This window comes from Sander vitreus, chromosome 22 (assembly GCF_031162955.1).
Source record: "Sander vitreus isolate 19-12246 chromosome 22, sanVit1, whole genome shotgun sequence".
NCBI classification, from domain to species: Eukaryota; Metazoa; Chordata; class Actinopteri; order Perciformes; family Percidae; genus Sander; species Sander vitreus.
In genome coordinates, this window is record NC_135876.1 from 18,382,064 (window position 1) to 18,404,485 (window position 22,422).

Consider the following 22,422-nt stretch of genomic DNA (forward strand, 5'->3'; position numbering starts at 1 on the left):
ATAACACAGATGTGCCAGAAATAGTCAACAGATTCAACAGAGAATGGAAAGTTCTTCAGTGCAGTTACACAATAAACGTGTGACCATAACCCGTGATTTTTGATCAGTGCTACTCCTCATCTTTATACGCAGCAAATGCCAGCATAACAAGATGTGTGGTTCTCCAGGTCCTTGAGACTCTGTGGGAGCCGTCAGTCAAACAGCAGCATGATCCATCATCCAGATTCACTACCTATGTTTACTACCTATGCAAGAGGGATTTACAGAAAGCGATGCAGTATGTAATCCAGTGTTAGTGATTATAGTTTTATCTGATTGATATCAGCCTCACTGTTTACCCTGTCGCTCTCCTAACGCCATATCAGAGCTGCTAATGCAAACCCTACTGCTGCTGCTTCAAATTAAATTGAGCGTACGTTCTGCGCGTGCGTAATACGTCTCCATAACAGCAGGATGCGCTAATCTGTATTGTCGGCCAAAAAATGAAAACCAGCAGCTGATTGGACGAACTCGTCACGTGGGTCTGGCTGCTCATGGATTTTACAACCGAGCATAATGGCGGCTGGTTCGGAATACAATCTCATATTTTATGAAGATAGTTCACCGAAACGTGTTTCTGAAAACATTTTAAGTGAGAAATAGGCCATGCAGTTGCTGAATCTGTCTTCATTTCAGATTGACAAAGGTCAGTTTAAAAGATGTTCGTCAGATTTTGAGAGGCGTTAGTCAGGCTCATCCCGCTTGTCATTTCCGAGTTAGCGCTCCACCAATCAGATTGGCCATTGAGTCTGACTGCCCACCTTCCGATTCAACATGTCAAATCGGCCCAAATGAAGGCCGACGGCTCCTCTGGCTGGCGACGGCACGGAACACGCGGAACAGACTCGAGTCACTGACCTTGCCAGACTGTCCGACGGCCCATAATCAGGTTGGTGTGTCAGCACCTTTAGATGCAGGCGACAGGCTACACAAATCCAACTCCTCGTCAAGCTACGTAACATTACTGTGACCTGCTGTTGAGTGGAAAACTTCTTGCGCCGAGTGCAGCATGAAATCAAACCGCTGTAGCTCAAACATGATGGGAAAAGGTCAATTATTGACTGACTTCTTTACTAAAACAATGCAAGTTTGTTTGGCTGCAGGGTTCAACATTTTACTTTTTTTCCCACCAGCCAAATGGCTAGTGAATGTTCACATTTTTACCAGCCATGCAATAGATTACCATTGTTTTTTGGGCTGGTGAGTGAAGCAAATCTACCAGCAATATTTTACCAGCATTTGACTGGAGCATGGTGCTAATTTTGTACAATGGCTGCTCTACTGCAAATGATACACTTGCTCTTTTGTTATATTTCTAACAAAGTAGCTGCTCAAAGAGTGTTTGCTGTTACCATCAGTAACCATAGGTGTCACAAAGTAAACCAGGACTGAAATCTTAAGGATTATAACTTTAACAGAATTTTGTTTTTGGAGGATTGGTGTGTTGGAGGGACTCATGGCCCCTGTGTTTCTAAAATCCTGGCTACAGCCACGAGTTTAACTATTACAATTTCATTCACTATATAGTCCAATATAAAATACCCACAATGCACAGCTAATTTGAGTGTACATACGATGTAGCCTACATTTTACTCCTGTATACCACAATGCAGCACGGCCGTGTTTTCCCAGAGGAGAAGAAGAAGCAGAAGTCACCACGAAAACTGACAAGGAAAAATGGAACGGGCTTTCGTTTCTAAACAGTGGGAATGTAACATGCAACATATACTGTATACAACCTTTTACTATTCTCCTGAGTGCTCGGTTTGTTTCAGGGACGTATTAGAATTATTTTAGTTTCAGTTTGTTTACATGATGCTGGGCGCACCTGTCTCCGTCACACAGACAACGGGTGCATCTCATGACGCAAGTCACGCATCAATGTGTTTTCAGTGAATGTCCGAAATCTCGTTTGGTCGTTCCCTATATAATTCATTATTTAATAAACACTATATAGGGAATAGTGAGTGAGTGAACGAGGGAGCGGTTTCGAACACAGCTATAGAGTATGCTCTCACTATAACAAGATCTAGCCAAAGTAACCAGCTAGTGGCTAACTGAAAACTGAAAAGAAACTCGACTTAAGAGTTGTTCCAGTTGTTTTGAGACTTTCAGAGCCACGGTGAGATTAAGGTAAACTGTCCTTTCTTTGGAGAACAAACAAACTTCTTTGTGGGTCAAACATCTGAAACTGTCAATTTACAGGGAGGAGGCTGCTCTGAAAAGTATTCAGTGGAAAATTACTGAGGCTCCATGTCACAGCAACGAGCAAAACAAACTCAGGTGTTGGTTTCTGGGACAGCCTGAAAAACACACACACACACACACACACACACACACACACAAACACAAAAAACACCATCTGTCCCACAAAAGGCAATGTTCCAGACAAAGAAATTCATCCTCATTTTTTGTTAAAGTCCCCTGTAAGAAATCGTGGTCTCTCCTCTGGGGATTTTTGTTTTGTTTTTGGAAAGGGTTGTGAGCACAAATACAACCATCAGCTAAAGCTCATTCAGGCCTGATACATTTAGAAACAGACAGCCTCACCTTGTCCTGAATTGTAGATGGCCTTCACTGATTTCTTCACCTTCTGCAGAGAGGTTCGATCCTGGTCCAAAGCCTGAAAAAAGAGGCGGAGAGGTCACATTTAAAACCATTGAATTGGTGTCATCTTTACAGAACATACTGGAAACATTCACATCAGAAGACAATAAAGACTATTTTGATTTAATGCCCTAGCAAACGTGAAGAATTTAGGGTATAAGAGCAACAATATTTGCTCAGTAATTCAAAGCATGCATACTCCATAAAGCTAATGTAGACAGAGTGCTCACAATACAGTGCTTGACCCGAATGTGGCATAAATCATTATTTCACTACTAACTGCTGGAGCAAAGCCGTTGTGCTCTCCAATAGGCAAAATAGGGATATCCAATTTTATAACAGTTATTTAATACGATAATTATTCACAATGAAACATTTAAATGCTAGAAAAATAAACACGGCCCCTGACCTATTGTTACTGTGAGCTGTCTCACTCCCTTGCAAGTTCTAGAGATCAGCATCCAAAGCACCATGAAGTTAAAATAATGACCAATATAAACAGAAAACCACTTCAAAAGACGCTATAGATCACAACACTAGTGGTTACTCATTTAACGATGATGCGGTATCTATATTAAGAGAAAATTCTGCAAATCTATTTAAGACAAAGCTATGCTAGTATGTACCTTCAACTGATTTACACATCACCCCCCACCAGCATCACACAAGGAAAATTCCTCATCATAAACATCTTCCACATATCAGAAAAAACTCATCATGTGCCCTTATTGCTCAGCTTGCTCCCTGCCAGGGAAAATATCAACTACATCTGAAGTTACACCACATTCAGACACATCTTGCATGCTGAACGTTTGATTTGTGGCCTGCAACCTAAACACAAGTACATTTCATTCAAAGGGGGCATTTTAAATGACCTTTTAACTCCATTTTTACAGCCTTTTAGATTTTACAGCCTTGCCTTTTCTTTATCAACCTGTCTTGTAATACTTTTTCATTTTCATTGCAGTGCTGTTGTCTTCTCATTACCTCATCAGTAGAGCATTATGTTTAAATCTCTCTTGATTGCACATTTCTGTTTAACACTGAGTATGTACAGTGGGGAGAACAAGTATTTGATACACTGCCAATTTTGCAGGTTTTCCTACTTACAAAGCATGTAGAGTTCTGTAATTTTTATCATAGGTACACTTCAACTGTGAAAGACAGAATCTAAAACAAAAATCCAGAAAATCACATTTATGTATGATTATTGAAGTATGACTTTTAAATAATTAATTTGCATTTTATTGCATGACATAAGTATTTGATCACCTACCAACCAGTAAGAATTCCAGCTCTCACAGACCTGTTAGTTTTTTCTTTAAGAAGCCCTCCTGTTCTCCACTCATTACCTGTATTAACTGCACCTGTTTGAACTCATTACCTGTATAAAAGACACCTGTCCACACACTCAAACAGACTCCAACCTCTCCACAATGGCCAAGACCAGAGAGCTGTGTAAGGACATCAGGGATAGAAATGTAGGCTGGGATGGGCTACAGGACAATAGGCAAGCAGCTTGGTGAGAAGGCAACAACTGTTGGCACAATTATTAGAAAATGGAAGAAGTTCAAGATGACGGTCAATCTCCCTCGGTCTGGGGCACCATGTTAGATCTCACCTCGTGGGGCATCAATGATCATGAGGAAGGTGAGAGATCAGCCCAGAACTACACAGCAGGACCTGGTCAATGACCTGAAGAGAGCTGGGACCACAGTCTCAAAGAAAACCATTAGTAACACACTACGCCGTCATGGATTAAAATCCTGCAGCGCATGTAAGGTCCCCCTGCTCAAGCCAGCGCATGTCCAGGCCCGTCTGAAGTTTGCTAATGACCATCTGGATGATCCAGAGGAGGAATGGGAGAAGGTCATGTGGTCTGATGAGACAAAAATAGAGCTTTTTGGTCTAAACTCCACTCACTGTGTTTGGAGGAAGAAGAAGGATGAGTACAACCCCAAGAACACCATCCCAACCGTGAAGCATGGAGGTGGAAACATCATTCTTTGGGGATGCTTTTCTGCAAAGGGGACAGGACAACTGCACCGTATTGAGGGGAGGATGGATGGGGCCATGTATCGCGAGATCTTGGCCAACAACCTCCTTCCCTCAGTAAGAGCATTGAAGATGGGTCATGGCTGGGTCTTCCAGCATGACAACGACCCGAAACACACAGCCAGGGCAACTAAGGAGTGGCTCTGTAAGAAGCATGCCAAGGTCCTGGAGTGGCCTAGCCAGTCTCCAGACCTGAACCCAATAGAAAATCTTTGGGAGGGAGCTGAAAGTCCGTATTGCCCAGCGACAGCCCCGAAACCTGAAGGATCTGGAGAAGGTCTGTATGGAGGAGTGGGCCAAAATCCCTGCTGCAGTGTGTGCAAACCTGGTCAAGAACTACAGGAAACGTATGATCTCTGTAATTGCAAACAAAGGTTTCTGTACCAAATAAGTTCTGCTTTTCTGATGTATCAAATACTTATGTCATGCAATAAGTTGCAAATGAATTACTTAAAAATCATAAAATTTTTACAATTTTCTGGATTTTTGTTTTAGATTCCATCACTCACAGTTGAAGAGTACCTATGATAAAAATGACAGACCTCTACATGCTTTGTAAGTGGGAAAACCTGCAAAATCGGCAGTGTATCAAATACTTGTTCTCCCCACTGTATTTCGATTTTAAGGATATGAAGAAAAAAAAAATATTTTTTTTTCCCCCAAACTCAGAAAAAGTGGACACAAGCAACACAAACACACACCTGAATTACCTGTCTCTCCACTCAACGATTTAAAGTGTGAGCCAGTATTGATGGCTTTCCCTATTATTTATTCTGACAGTACAATAATTTCATATCCAGCCTATCTTAACCAGAGGGAATGGAATCATAACTCTGCTTTGTTTGCTCGTAATAGATGATAAACACCAGCAAAAACACCATTACATCAAGGTCAGGCGGTTAAGAGCAGAAGCACACACACACAACAGAGGGCTAATTAAATTTCACAACATAATTAAGCTGTCCTTGTCCTCCCCTGGACAATTTTACATGGCTCTTCCCCAACTATGGCGACAGTACTTTGCCGCCGCAGGGCCCTTTCTGCCGGGGCCGAGCCCTTTGATCCCCTGCGTATGGGAACAGACTCTGCTGCCCAATGCCTCCCCACACTGTCTCATTATTTAGCCCTGTGTCTGTGGCAGTGGCCCAAGCAGGCTTGTGACAATATAAGATGCTTATAGTTCCATTATCTTAGCCAATATTGTCTCATTATATGACATTACCTTGATAATTACTATAATGAAAATCGTCAATCAAAATAGTATGAAAACATTCTTAAAATGATGAAAAAGCTCAACATCTGAGGTTACTTTTCCCGTGACCCCTGTTCTCTGATAACATGAGCGAGATGCCTCCCTATGGGAAGTCTATGGGAGTTATCCTCAGAAGCCATTTTATGTGGATTTTTATTATTACTGTAATGTGAATATCTTTAGGTTTTGGACAACTCATAACATTTGAAGATGTGACCATGGGCTGTGGGTAACTGTGACAGACATTTTTCATTATTCTAAAGACTAAATAATTAATCGTTCAATAGAGAAAATAATCATCAGACTTCATTTCCACAAGATTCATTTTCTTACGACAGTGACTCCAATCAGACTCCATCCAAATGATTAGACACGTGTAATACCGCAAAGTCACGCATTAGATCCCCATTACAGCCGAGACATTTACTAACGAGCTGCATTTCCTCGCCTCTTTGCAACACACCAAACACCGCCCTCGTCACTCAGCTCGAGTCAGTCTGCATTCAAACGCTTCCAAAGTCAAATCTTTGATTATTCAGAGGTTCTAGTGCCATGTGCTGATTAGGATGAAGAGCACGAAACAGAGGCTGAGCAGGCAGGCTGACTTTTGTTGTGCTCATGTTGAGAGTAGCTGGCACCCCCACCCAAGGGTCACCCATAATCCACTCTGTCTGTGTTCGTAAATAAATATTCAGCCGTAACATGAACAAGCTTCCACATCTTCACTTCCTTAGCCATTTCTTTTGTTTAAATTTTTATGAGATTTCCAGACATCCATACGTTACTATGTCAAAATCTGATGCTTTACACAGTTTGTTTTAGATAACAAGTCTGAGAACATGTATTCAAAATCTCAGTAAATTATTAGAGAGGATAAACAATAAACAGCTACACATTGGCCAGCACTATTTCAGTGGTGAATGTGAGTAATGTAACTTGGAGAGATGGTTTGTTAGAGCTGTTATCTAGCAGGGGGAAGAAATCAATGAAATAGCTCCGTCTTGGCACACATTCTTTGCAAACCCTTGGCAACAGGGAAGAATGCATTCAAACTCTGCTCTCCAAAAGGGCCAACAACTATTGAATATAGTAAAAGGATTGTTTTTTAAGCCAGGAACCAATGGCAAGCCCCCACTCGATCCAGGGGGATAAGAAAGTGTAACAATGCCAAAACATCTGCGGTCACTCGTCTCTCCACCCGAACAGCAAGTGATGCATGTGGACGATTTATTTAGTGCTGCTGAGAAAAAGAAGCAAAGAATAAAGTAGAGTATGTTATTCTACTGAGAAATATCTATCATTTGTGCTGTGAAAGTCAACATGTCAGTGTCAGAGAATGCTTTTAAGTAGAAGTCGGTCAGAGACGGAGCCAAAAAGGTCAAGGGCCAGCTCAAAGGAAGTGAAGGGCAGTGACGGTGCGCGGCGTAACCAGCATGAACCCGAATGTCATAAATAAATTCCCTTGAAAGTTTATAAAATGTCTGATGTTAAAAATCAGGAGGCAGAAAAAGCATTTCTGGCATTTCATCCTGTTCAAACGGCACTTTTAAATCATGAAAACGTCAATCATGGGCCCAACAATTGATAGTGTTGATACCCAAAAAATAGATCCATGTCATGTTTGATTACGTTCTGGGCACGTAAACACACTCTTAGTGCATGCAGTCTTGGCCAATTTACTGCTATTCTGTGCATGTGTGTAGTCATCACCTTGTTTTTTCACAGAACTTACACTAGGGGTGGATCTCATTATTATTTTGTTGATTTACTGATTAATAGTTTGGTCTATAAAAAGTCACAAAATAGTGAAAAATGCCCTTTTTAACTTCCTAAAGCCCAAGTTAACATATTCAAACTTGCTTGTTTTGTCCAACAAACAACTTCAACTCCAACTCCAAAGGTATTCAGTTTACTATCATAACAGACTGAAAATATATCTGCATAAGTTCATATTTTAAATGCTGGAAAGCAGTGAATATTTGACATTTTTGCTTTAAAGAAATAATTATCAAAACTGTTGCAGGCGTAGTTTTCTGTCATTCGACTAATCTAAACTCTAATTCAGACAAATAAAAATTGTTATTTACCATTAAAAACTAGCTTGTGTTTTAGCATGCATGTCATAAAGTAATTAAAAGAAAACGGTAAAAAGAAATGCTTACGTGTTTGGCAAGGCATTTGCTGGTAGTTTTTTTTATTGATGCTTTCACCTATATAACTGATACACTGGTATGTGTATCAATATTGGTAATTGTCGTCCTTTTATTACTTGGTTTCAAAACCAAAGGATGTGTTATCACCAGCCTCTGGCTTACTGGCGGAGGTTTCTTTCTGGTGTATTCTGAGTGAGAAATTGAAGCAGGTTTTGATCAATTGCGGTTGAGCAGCTTGAAGAGCATTTGGCAGCCACACAAACCACTTCATCAACAACGAATTCCATAAAAGAATCTCAGCAATCAAAGGCTGGAAGGTGGACTGATTAGAGATACTGATTGGGAGGAAAAGCTCCATCCTTTTCTGTAAAACTTGACACAAGTTTGCAGCAATGGAAAGCTAGGAGATATGATTAAAAATAAAAGAAAACAGATTTTATTAGTTGGCGAATCCATTAGTTGTTTGATAAAAACGGAAAAACTACCAATTTCCAGCTTCTACAATGTGAGGAGCTGCTGTTGTTCTTTGTTGTATATTATTGTAATTGAAGTATCTTGGTGTTTTGGGACTTTTGGTCAGACAAAACAAGACATTTGTAGACGTAATTTTCTGGCTTTTTATAGACACAAAATGTATAGGAAGAAAAGTCAGTTGCAGCCCTACATTATTATTTCAAAGCCCGTAAAGTGTAACCCAACAGGGTTAATGGGGCTGACTTCCTGGTTCCCAAACAACCACACAAACACAGTCATGCCCAGGAGGTCAAAGCCTCGGGGGAAATTGGCGGTTAAAGTGACTGGGCATGACTGACTAGAGGTTGTCTCAGCTTCACACTTCCTGCCCGAGGCCTTATCCTCCCTTAGCAGCCCTGCCGTTTCCCCTGCAGCCGTCCTTTGACAGGAAGCAGGAAGCAGCCAGGCTCGTCAGTGTCCTATCCCGGGCAGGCAGCACTCTGTCTAATGACACCAACTGATCTCCGCTGACAGCTGAGAATGAAAAACAACACGCTTTCTGGCTGTCTGGGAAAGTGTTTTTTTTTTCTTGATCCGCTGATGCACTCTTGAGATTCCTGCTCTGTCACTTTCATGGCACGTTAGTTGTCTTTCTCATTTCCTCCCTGAATTCATCCTTCCAAGCTCCTTGAACCTCGCTCTTCTCCGCCACCTCTGCATTTGGCATCGCACCGAAGGGGCGGCTGTGCTGTTACCAAGGAGATGTAGTCTGGCCGTCTCACATGTCGGCTCAACATTCTTCACCGTGGAGATTGTGGGAGGCTGCTCTGACTAACTGGCCTGCTCTCTGTTTGTCAGCAGCGCACTGGGAGTCAACTGTGCCACTGTGGCAGATTTTATTCTTCCACCAGCAAAGATTGGAAACACGAGTTCTCAGAATTGCTAATATGCTAATTATTTCCTAGAAGAAGAAAACAGGAAAGGGCACAATTATCAAAGGACTTCCCCAGAGACAAGACACGGGGCAAAAAAACATCTGCGGTGACTTTTTTTTTTTTTTAGAGTGAAACCAGACAGACCAGATCATAATTTTTTTTTACTTCTCCACGCCCGACCTTATATTTTATTTCTGCTTCCTTTTATACAGTTGTATTCACATTTCCTTTCTGGCTCACAATATGTGTTGCAATATCACAACAGCTACTATGAAAACAAAACTAAACTAAAACAAGTGCACGTGTGTATGTTTAATACAGCAATAAAGCCTTGCTACTAGTTCTGTCTGAATGAAGTCCTAGAGGAGGAGATCAGTCTGTCGGTCAAATCATTTTGTCTGTCTGTCGGTCTGCCTGTTGAGACTATGTGGCATGACTCAAGCAGGAAGGGTGGGGAGGTGCTTTCATTGGCAGGAAACAAATGCACATCCCTTTCTCTGGGCCTGCAGACGGAGAGGCCTTTAGCTCTCCAAGTGGAATGGGAAAAATGAGAGGATGTAACATTTCCAAAAGCAGCTGAGTTCAGATGGCCTATTTTCACACACACACACACACACACACACACACACACACACACACAGAGTACTGAAAGAGAGCAATTGACTGCCAGTGGTTTTGTTTAGGAGGTGTATTACGACGACCACATGACCGATGTAGTGCATCTGAAATGGCAAATCAAATGAGAAGGATCAAGTGAGACTACATCTTTTTCAGGGTTTTGAAGTCAATTAGGATCCCATACATTCATCAAGATGAAATGGTCTTTTTCTGAATGGACTGAAGAGGTTTAAAAGCCAAGATTTTTTACCTCCTCACACTCAAAAAGAACATAACATTTCTACAGGGGGTTCTCGATCAGTAATTTAGCAATCACTTGGCCACATGCTGATACTTTTAATTCAAAGCATTCAAAACTCTAACACCTCCCTCAAAATACTCACATTGGAGGACAGTGTAATTAGTGACAGACCAGTGTTTGCAACTAAACTGTAGGTGATCCATCAAAGTGAAAAATGAATTAAATGTGCAAAAGCTGCATTACTATTATGATGTGATAAGACCATTGCCATAATGGGCTGATTTGAACTTTGCTTGGATGCCATATAGCACCTTTTTAATAGGGAAATAAAAGGAACTGAGACGAATTGAGCTACAGTGTAAAGAACGCCTTTGCTTGCTTTTCCATTCAGTGCTTGATCTATACGTTTTAAATTAACACTGTCTACGTGCATTATATCAGATCCCCGGTGTAACATTACCCCTGGCCTATTTATTACCTATTCTCTGATTAACAATATGTTCAAACATCATCTTATCATGATAGTGATTTTTGCCTGTAATGTTCAGCCTTCTTTGTTAGATTTTCCAGCAGCGCAGCTCGTCAATGTATCGCCTTTTTGCACCCAACTCTCAATTTCCATCTATAGCAACCTCCCATTAGCACTTGAATGTCCCACAAAGGAGGTCCAAACAACAATGAAATTTCAACAGTTCCTGCTCTCAACTGGATCGCCATGTGATAATAATGTTACTTTGACAAAGAATAAAACATTTACTGTGGTGATATAACAATCTCAAGAAAATAAGACTCTGTAAGTGGAGGCACTGGCAGTTTATGTAGGATATCTGTACTAATTAGCTTGTATCTATTGCACAAATCTTGACCTGCTAATGTTATTGACCACTAAGACGTCAATACAAGTCAGATATTACTCTATTATGTATTGCTGCTATTAGTCCTGCTATTAGTATCCTGCTCTAAACTCTCAAAGAAATGAACTACTCAGCTGTGTGCTTCCTATGGTGAATTTAGTGAGGCCACACAGTGGATAAAGCCAACTCGCAGAGCTGCAAGATGCTGCCTCTTTGCTGCAGATCTCACAGAAACTGACATGCATGTGTGCAGCCGGCAAAAAGTCAAGCAAACTTCCCTCTGCGATATTCGCTCTCTCACTCAGCCCACCACTTGTTTCGAGCAATAGACATGTATTCACAATCACACCCACACACTGCTGCATTTTACTGCAATCGCCTACCATCAAACAAGCAGCATACCTTTATCTGTATTGTGTTTACTAGTCAGGAAGTCATTATTCATGCGAGGCAGCTGCTATTAACAGCCTTTAACAGGAGAGTAGTGGGAGGATCTCGCAGCTGATAATCAAATAAAAAAATAATTAAAAAATAATAAAAATGACAGCTAGCATCCTCTTTCTTCTAGTGTTTGATGTCCGTTAGAAAACAAACTGCTGCAGAGCAAATAGGTTTGTTTCCTGACAAATATGAACCTCAAAACCCACAAGCTATAAAAAAAAATTAAAAAAAATCACTCTATGTGAATATGCTTTTGATGAAACATTTAGTCCTTAAAAAAACCAAATAATGACAAAGAGCGCTGCACCCAACGATTATTTTAATTATTGATTTACCTAATGATTATTTTCTCAATTAAACCGTTTGGCCTATAAAATGAGTAAAAATATTGACTCAACTCACTTTAACTCGTCCGATCAGAAGTCCAAAACCCAAAGATTTTCAGTTTACTATGGCATAAGACAAGAAATGCAGCAAATCCTCACAATTGAGAAACTGGAACCTTTGCTTTAAAAAAGGTTTTAAATACGAACAAGACGTTATCAAAATAAATGCCAGTTAACTTTCGGTCCATCAACTCAACAATTAAATAAACCGATTGTTTTTAGATCGAATGACAAATGCCTGTCGCACTCGCAACATGACTTGATCCAGGCTAAAGTGGTGTCTTCCTGACACAACAACCAAAAGCCATGTTCATTTATAATGAAATAAAGCTGAGAAGAGCAAGCATCTCTGCATGTAGCTATAACCAGGAAATGGTTGGCTTAATTACATTACTAAAATGATGAATCTATTAATTTCCTTTGAATCGTACCAAGAAGGTATGTCTGATCTTTGAAAACACAGATACATTCGCTGTCTCCTGTCACTCTCAAATCATTGAGAGGCTTTTCTTTTAACTTCCAGTTCAACACAAGAACCAGAAAAAAAGGTTTGTTCACCCACAAACCTCAACAATGTGAAACTACTTCACCTGAACAATCAATGATGGTGTTTAAGATAGGAAACCAATGCCACATATTTGCATTCGCACAATTGTGTGATAGGGATCCGAGACTTAGCAAAGCATTCCTGGTCTTAGAATGAAAGTTCATTCTCAACCTCACCACAATATTAGTTGCTGTTCTGGAGCTTTCAATCGTATAACATGATCTTCCTCAGCAGATGAATTGTAGATCTTTAGTAACTTTGTGTCTAAATACATATATTAACCAAAAATATCATTTTTACATTAAGTTAGGCCTACACTATAAACATTTATATTTCCATGACAATTGCGTAACTCCAACTGCAGAAGAAGATTGTTTGATAATGACAATAAAAGAAAATCAATTAGCAACTATTTTCATATTCAAGCAAAAGTCATTTTTTAAGCTACAATGGCAAATATGCACTGGTTCCGGTTGCTCAGGTGTGAATAGTTGATGTTTTTCTTAGTACTTAATAATATTAAACTAAATATTCTTTGGGTTAGGGATTGTTGGTCGGACAAAACAGGACTTTTCAAAATGTCAACTTGGACTTTGGGGAATTGTGATGGGTATTTTTTGACTGGGAAAATAATGTCAATAATAGATAATGAACATAATAACTGTCTGCAGCCTTAAACTACGGTGTGGACCTTGTGGAAGGTTTCTTTTTGTGAGTGTTTGTCATATTAATCAGTGTTATATCAACAATACTTCAATACTTTGAGTGTTTAAGTACTGATTATGTATAACTGCTGGCAAAAGACCAAGACTCTAACAAACCACTTACTTATCTCACTTACTTCTACTCTACTTAACGTTTTTTTTTTATTTATTACTGTAGTTATGTTACTTTTGTTACGTTATACACTTATTTTACCTTGAATTTGACTGAGCAACTGCAACTAAATAATGTCCCTGAGGGGACCAATAAAGTATTCGGATTCTGAAACCAGCGCTGTGTAGAACGATCAAAGAATAACTAAAATCTACTAATCTTTCACTCATCATTGATTAGCTGATAAGCCAGCCAGCTCTGCTTCCTACTAACCCGCTGCCCGCGTTGTAACATTTTAGGGCACATGGCCAAAGAATGTGCTCCCTTGATAAACATGCACAATCAGAGGTAACACTTTTTTTCTAGCCTCTGAGTAACGTTTCTGCACAACCGCTCGCCCATGAGTCCTTGGCCAAAGTCACAGACTCTGCATAGCGCTTTACAGCATTCCTTGAAGTTTTTCTGCAGACGTGTCTCAAATTTCACACTTTATTGGACTCTGCCGGGTGAGAGAACAGCTATTCCAAAACCACAGGTGTATCCACTCTGACAGGCCATTTGGATGTTCAGATATTTTGAGTAACTGAAAATCCAGAGGAACAGAAATAAGCTTTTACTGTGACTTCAAACAAAAGCTTTAACCAATCTTAATGCACATATCCACTTGGATTTCCCCATTTGACTACATTCGGGAGCAGTGACAGGAGCTTTGACGTATGCTGTCATGATGTGAAAAAGGAAGTGATGTGACGCTTTTCACTGACACTAAATGGCATTAGGAAAAGATGTAAACAACTTGTCTTGAAGGACTGTCAATGCCTCTCCTCCAGGCTTGAGTGCACTTGGCTGTTCTGGGAAAGGTAGCATTCAAATTCAACATTGAAAAGCTGCATCGATTGTTAAGCTGCAGTACACGCATGCACATGCGCGCGCACACACACACACACACACACACACACACACACACACACACACACACACACACAGTCCAGGGCCAAACATTATCAAAGCTTACAGAGATGCACTGTTTACCCCTCAGGCCACAACAAGACAGCCAGTCGTCACATGACAACACTGTCCCCTGGTTCTGCAGGGCAGTCCTTGAGGACAACGTTAGCACGATACAAAACAAAGAGGCCAAAAAGATGAACAGAGGATGAAAAGGATCTGTATGTGTCACGGCTGGATAATGTTTTCAAAGGCAATTATCATTTTTTCGCTTTGTTTTCTTGGCATTAATAATGTGACAATAGTTAAATGTAAAGTAATGGTGCTTTAATTAAAAAAATGTAATCTAAACTACAGTAAGGATGGATGATGGTCACTAAGGAACCACAATCTACAACCATGCTAGCAGCTCTGTTAGGCACAGGGGTGCTTTGGCTAAATGCTATCTTCAACATGGTGTTTAGGCAGCGCTGTGACCGTTGACTTCAAGGCACCTAACCCTAACCTTAACCCTGACCATAACCATAACCATTGCCTAATCATAGTGCCTTCCAGGCATTTACCATGAAAACCCCGTAAAATATGACAGCTACAGTGGCTTGGAAAATAGTGTTATGGGCACTGAATTTGATGAATTTACTGTTTATCAGACCCCAGATGAAACAAGAAGCTAACGTTAGCGAACCCTGTGGTGCCTCTGCCTTTGACTCCCCGCTGCAGGAGACGTTGTATTCCCCACGACACGCTGTATTAATATTACTGTTTAAAACATTTTCCAGGTTAGTGGGGATGCTTACCGCTCAAAACCAACATTAAAAAAAACGTAGTAATGTTCCCTCAGCATATTGTTTTGTTGCTAAATTGTATGTAAAATGTAACGTCATTGTTCATATTTTGGAACAATGTTTAGTAATCACAATAGTAGTGTCGGAGATTCGAAAATGTGTTATCTATGTATCTGGAATTGTTCCATTAGCTATGTATGTGTGATATCTGTTAAGCTGAATGGACTCACAGTAGTAAAACAGATTTTATTCTGATCCAAAGACTCTTTCTGTGAGAGAAAGGACAATATATTCTGGAATGTAATTGTAAGATATATGATGCTTTTTGAAAAAAATTTAACTTTAACTGTCGATGGAGGAAGACTTTAACACCATCTCTCCATGTGAGGAAGGCTGCCAACAGATGTGAACACTGACCCACTCTTCCTCTCCTAAATCTGGGGTAGAGCAGGGGGATCAGAGTGCCGGGGCAGAGTCTGGTCCAGGGCTAATCCGCTGCCGGCTAATAGCCCTTGATGATATATGCAGTGCAGCTGTGGCAGGAGGTAGGCCAACAGCTGTGGCCCATAGACCGATTATCAGATTTCAACCACAGACAGCTAACAAGCCGACAAACAAGCAACACAACACTCTCTCACCTCCTGCTGTGGGAGACAGAACAAATTAGAAAATGGCTTGGAGGTTTGTTAGTATTTACTCAAAGCAACAGTCCCCCCCCCCCCCTGGATGTTCTTTTATTAAATTAACTAACAAACCAGTACAGTACTGTAGCTGTTACTTATGCCATATGCATGGCATACTGTACAGACTGTAGTGGTTAACACTGTTAATGTCAGTCTCCTAGTTGGAATTCCCAGTTGGAAATATTGGAAATTTCTGACATTTAAAATACTGAATCTCACTGGCTGTTACATCTCAATAAAACATAAAACATAAAAAAAAAAAATTCTTTCCATTAATAAAAGGAGCTAAACTGTATATCTGGTTTCACTTGTTAGCAAACTGCTAACGCATGAAAGACAGCTAATTTAGGCTTAACTTACATGTATGTATGTGTGTAACCCTACAATGGGGGTAATTTTGAAATAACGTGTGAACTTCCCAGCCAGACTGATGTGAGATTTTCCAGTTATTTGGATTCTGATGACACGGCGTAAATGAAGCCATAGGCTATGTGGTACAGTAGCTAAGCTAGCAGACTAAATAAAGCCCTTTAGCCTGCACTTTTATTTCTTTGCTAACACATAGAAGCAGCGGAAACACAGCAGTGGAGTCTTTTTCCTATTGTAATTCTCCCAAAACTTTGATAATTTATGCCATTTTACTTCCTTATCTTTATCGCCTTTTCTCTTTCCTCCACTTTTAACTTACATAGTCAATAAACATCACTTAACCCCCGTATAATATCTCCATTGATGATATGAATGCTTTGAGGCAAAGAGTTAAAGTTGAGGAACTACTCAAGTTGGGAGTTTTTTTAGCCCTACTGACTACAGTAAGCACTCTAAACCAAAAACTATGTGCTTGAGTCTGAACTTAAATCAACAGTCTACACAAAAACACTACTTTACTGCAGATACTGCACGTCTGTGATAGCAGGTAGGTAATTATTGAGTCAAACATTCTAACTTCATCTACAAGAAATTCAACAAAATTAAACATTATGGCAGTGGTGTCACTGGTTTCTTTGAAACACCATTTAGTCACTCAGCACTGAACTGCTGCATTTCTAAACTAAGTCTATTTTTTCTTTTTCATCTTGCAAATGACCACTTTAACTGTTTTTTTTTTTTTTTTTTAAAAACAGTGCAGTTTAAACAGTGCAGTTTAACTGGAACAAGATGTCATGTGGATAACGGCGCCATGGGACGAAATATGCTCCCATTCTCTCACACCATATGATTCACTGGGTTTGGTGACACAGGGGACAAATGATGAATAAAAAAACATAACTTAATTAATAATTGAATCTGACACAGCTGTGCTCCTCAGTTGCTAATGTTGCAAAATGGAGCCTTAAATAGCCAGCACTCAGTTTTGTTATGTAAAGCCAAGTGTGATAAAAATATGCCTCGTCCTTGATATATTCATCATTTGCAATGATAATGTCCAAAGTTGTCCAAAATATGGAGTCAAATCAAGCAAGGAGGCAAAATAATCTGTTACCAATTAATCTATTTGCATATCTAGGGATCATTTTGATGTTAACCAACAATACAGCAAAATACAACAATTAAAAGTATTTAAACATTTATTTTAAAAGTACTCAACACTCCACTAACAGACAGGCACATGGTGTTCACAAATGAAGTCAGTGTTAGGTGTATGACGGTAGACATTCCCCAACAGGGTAACACATAAGCTGTGAAAATGAAACTTCCTTTCAAAAAGAAAATCCCTGACTTAATAAGACTTTCAGGTAGATTCCAGGTCAAAGAACCAGTCAACCGTCCTCTAAAGCCTAATGACCAAATATGTGATGAAAAAAAGAAACCATGATCTGTTCTCTGTGTAGATACTGTTACAACTGACTCCCTGTTGGTGGACTAGATGTAACATGTGACGAGGCGGAAACCTCACATGACAGCATGACGTCTAGGAAATGACCTCAGGTGCTTTACAGACAAACAACTTGAAGCTATGATAATAACTAACTAATAATTAACAAACAGTTCATCTGTTACTTTTATAAACATTTTAAACCTAAGAAGAAATGACCATGCTTTTGTGAATCATAAACACAATCTCCCAGGAGATTTCTTTAAAAGGACTCTATGGATGTTTTATAATAAACCAACATGGTCTTGTTGTTTACTTTCAAGCATTTCTCACCAAAACTTATTGTGTGTATCTTGCAGGCCTTACAAACATGTTGAATGTGTTTCCTACGCACTTCTTGGTCACTGCTTTTTTTTTTCTCCTGTCGTTTTGATGACTTCTGGCTTGTTTCTGGCTTTATTTTAGATAATATTCCCGTAATAAGGCAGTAAGCAACATCCTCTTACTTCCACTGTTGGATAACGTCAATTATGAGAGTATCAGACATTGTTTCATCTATCGGGGGCTATATAAAAAAAATTAAAAAAAACAGTATAATTATAGTATAGCCTAATAGTGATTAGACAATTAGTCAATCGACAAAATAATCATTGGTAACTATTCAGCTATTCAAGCAAATATGCCAAAATGTTCAGGTTGGAGCTTCTCAAATGTGAAGATTTGCTGCCTTTCGTTGTCTTAGCTTTATGACAGTAAACAGATCATTTTGGACTAAACTAGACATATGATAAGGATATCACCTCGTTGGGTTCAGGGGAACTGTGATGGCCATGTTTCACCATCCTGATATCTTATAGACGAGACTCGACTAATCTGAAAAGAAAATCGGAAGTTTATTTGCAGCCAGTGCATTTGCAAACTTGGTGCTCGGTCTCCAAGGTTGCTGGGTGGGTGAATGAAAGAGCGACTGACTGAAAATAGTGAGGATTCGGCCAACTGTTGTAGGGAATTTGGAAGGTATAGATTCAAGCTGCAGAGAAAACTGAACATGATACTGATTTCTGCCCCCTTAGGCTATGTTCACACTTGTTGTGTTTTTTTAAGCTGCCAGCGTCTGTTTTACATTATATGGAGTAAACCGTGTTTTCAAAGAAGTCCTGAGCGCCTTTTGAACCGCCAGTGCCGACCTTTTTTCTGCAGCTCAAAAAAGTTTTTTGAACAAAAACACCTTACGTCAAGCGCTTTTTTGATAGCCGACCAATGACAGGCGGAGATGCCAGACCTGTTGTTTTTATAAAAAAATATATATATATATACACTGTATAGTCGGAGCACAGCGAGTTATATGATATGACTGTGTGCTCACTGTACAGGGAATGACTGTTGGGGGAACTCGCTTTGTTTTATGTAACGTTAGCACTGCTCCACATAGCGCTCTAGGACTAGAGCTGCAAAGATTAATCGATTAATCGATTAGTTGTCAACTCTCAAATTAATCGCCAACTATTTTGATAAGATTAGTCGGTTTGAGTAATTTTTTAAGACAAAAGTAAAAATTCTTTGATTCCAGCTTAAATGTGTAGTTTCTTCGCTCCTCTGGGACAGTAAACTGAATATCTTTGAGTTGTGGACAAAACAAGACATTTGAGGACGTCATCTCGGGCTTTTGGGAAACACTGATCCACATTTTTCACCATTTTCTGACATTTTAGAGACCAAACAACTAATCGATTAATCGAGAGAAAAAAATCAACGGATTAATCGACTATGAAAATAATCGTTAACTGTAGCCCTATCTAGGACACTGTAGCAGTAGCTGTTGTTATAGCAACAAAAGACGCTCTCTGCTGCTTTTTGGAACCAAAACGCACCAGTTTTTACTACAAAAGCGCCCTAGTCCACTTTTTCTTTCATGGCCTTGAAGTGAAAACTGGTTGTTCACATCAGCTTCAGGTCGTCTTGTACTCCTTTTTCTTGGTGCTTTGCTAGCTTTAACAGTGCATTACCGCCACATAAGCATTTCTGCATGTATATTCCATCTTGCTCTACAGCTTCACTAGTGGTCACAATCTCCACGGGGCACCTTCAAGACAAAATTCTTCCGAAATAAGAAATCCAACATTTAACTGGACTGACACTAACTCATATAAATTGACATAAATAAACTTTTAAGCTTTGAAAATAATGGCAGGAATGTCCTTTACTGGCAACAGTTGTGGAACATTTTAATAACTAGATATTTTGCAATCTTAGAATTACTCTTTAACAACTTCAGGCAATGACTTTCACTCTATACATACGCAGTGGTTTGGAATAAAACTCCTCATTCAGCTTTTTTTCAAATACACGATAGTATCATTATACTCGCTGAAGTATCTCAAGCTTAAATTGCCGCGACTGAAAAGGCCATTATATAAGTAAAAAATGAAAAGGCCTCTGCCTATTAGGTCAAGCCCAGCCATGCTTGAATAGAATGACTGTGAAAAGTCAACATTTTTCATGTGATGTGGTGCGAGAGCCATGCTCAAAGGAATGCCAATGCAATGAGGGTTTCCCTTGTATTGCTGCTATGGCTCTATGTGGTTTAGGAAAGCAAACCCAATGACGCAAAGTACCATCTGTGGGGTAGAGAGGCGGACAATACATGCCCCACGGGGGAATAACAAGTGCCGGCTGCTAATATTAACTTATATTAGAGAAAGTGGGAGAGTCAGAGTAATAACCTGTGACATTTTCAAACAAGCAAATGTCAGATTTGCTGTTCTTTGCTGCTGCATAAAAAGACACAATCTGCTTAGTAGTATTTATAGTCAGTTGAGTTATTGTGTTTGCTCTTATTTGGTTTTGGGAGGAAAAGCAGTTTCCTGCAGTTTGCAGTTCGTGGAACCAATCAGAAATGCACCGATATTTTGTATGTCAATAGCACATTGGCGGTCACTTATATGGTCATAGTCACACTTTTGTTTTGAGTCTGTACAGAAGAAAATCAGATTAAAGATCTTAAGATGATTTTGTGCTTTTAAAGACTTCATGGTACACTAATTATAGAGCTGCTATTATAACTATTGTTTCCATTAAAATGAATCTGCTGATTATTTTCATGATTCATCATTAAGTCTCAATCAGTGTCAGAAAATACTGAAAAATGTCCATCGCAGTCTCCAAGAGTACAAGGGGAGCCTTTAAATGTCTTGTTTTACATTTAGTTTACAATTATATATAAAAACAGAACAGCAGTACAATTTAGAAGAATATGCAAACAGATGATGTAGTTGTTGATAGTTTTGCTTAAATAACTAATTGATTCTCAAGATAGTTGCCTATTAAATTTTCCCTCTATTGACTAATCAGTTCTACGACCAATCGTTGCAGCTCTAATTTATTGTGTTGCTAAGGCAGCTGTATTAGCTGAAGGAACATTCTCTTCGAAAACAAGATCACAAAAATTCCACAAACGGCAAAAAATGGCAATGGCAAATCTACTTTCAAATAACAGTATAAAACATACTGTATTATATAGTAAGTTAATAGAAGGCAATTCAAATTGTAGCCCATATTGGTGTATTTATAGAATGAATAGAAGAAAGCGCTAGTTACCATTATCAGCAACCTCAACTACTGCAGAAATGATTTGTCGATTGTTTACAGAAAGTTATTCAGTGACAATTTGGGGTTAACTGTTACGAGCCGTTTGCCAGTAACCCGAGTGCTTGTGGCCCATTGTTCAAGACACAAATCAATACAACATTTGGATCTTGTTGTATGTCACAAAGTACCCAATAAAACATAGAAATCTTACTATTTTGAGGTGTTATCAGTATTGCGGTGCGAAAAAGGTTAAGTATGTCCTGAAGGTGGCACTCAAGAAACGGTCAGAGGGTCTTAAAACCCAAACAGGGTTTTCCCCTTGATAGCCAAAATGTGCTTAGCAAATGTCATGACAATCTGCCAACTAGGTTAGGAGAAATAAAGAGATAGGAGCATGGATTAACAAACAAAATTATTTGGCAATATGGTTAGTAGCTGTTAAGATATATATATTTTTTACAACAATCAATAATGAAAATACTTGTTGTTAGTTGCAGCTCTAATCTCTGGAATCTGGATGAAAAAAAATGATTACCAACTACAGTCTCTCCAACGGAAAATCCAACACTGCTTTCTGGGAAATGAAGTGGAAAAAAACACCACAACAATGACTGCTTAGCACCAAAGATGACACCAAAATAAAACCTAAACCACATACTAACGCAGCTTCCCGTTTGCCACCCACACACAAACACAATGCCCCTATCTCCTGTGTCTCAAACAGCCAAGACAGCGAGCCAGAAAGGTTATTTTTAAAGACTTTATCTCTCCATTGCGCTGCTCCATTGTTAGCCATATTGCTGCACTGATCCAAGTGTAAACAGTAAACACCTTTGTGTGCTCTGCTCCCGCCCCCAGGGAGAGAAAAGTTACAGGGTGGATGCTGGTGATGACGACTCGTGAATACTTTTGTGTCATTATGCAGTGATTAATAATTGATGAATTAAGACGATATGATGCTACGACCATATTTTTTTCTCTTTCTTTGCTCCTCCAGATGACTCAGAGAATGACCGCAGGTCAACTCAGCCCCCTCAAGTTACAGTATTAAATATTCAAGCCATACCTCTGCATAATTTACTTTGTCAACGTACCAAGTAAATGACTTGGAGAAAAAAAAAAAAAAGAATGAATGCTTTCAGTTTGAGGACAGGAACCCAGAGCTCTGCAGAAACCTGGGACATTTTAAACAAACTCCTCTTCAG

The 22,422-nt window shown here is 39.5% G+C and overlaps 1 protein-coding gene across 1 annotated transcript in view; it reads right to left on the reverse strand.

The window, feature by feature from the left end:
• Positions 1-22,422, reverse strand: part of asap1b (ArfGAP with SH3 domain, ankyrin repeat and PH domain 1b) — a 61,125-nt gene that overhangs the window by 36,046 nt on the left and 2,657 nt on the right. The window contains exon 2 of the mRNA XM_078280605.1: positions 2,590-2,662. Within this exon, the coding sequence (XP_078136731.1) occupies positions 2,590-2,662 (73 nt within the window). The remainder of the gene's footprint in view (positions 1-2,589; positions 2,663-22,422) is intronic.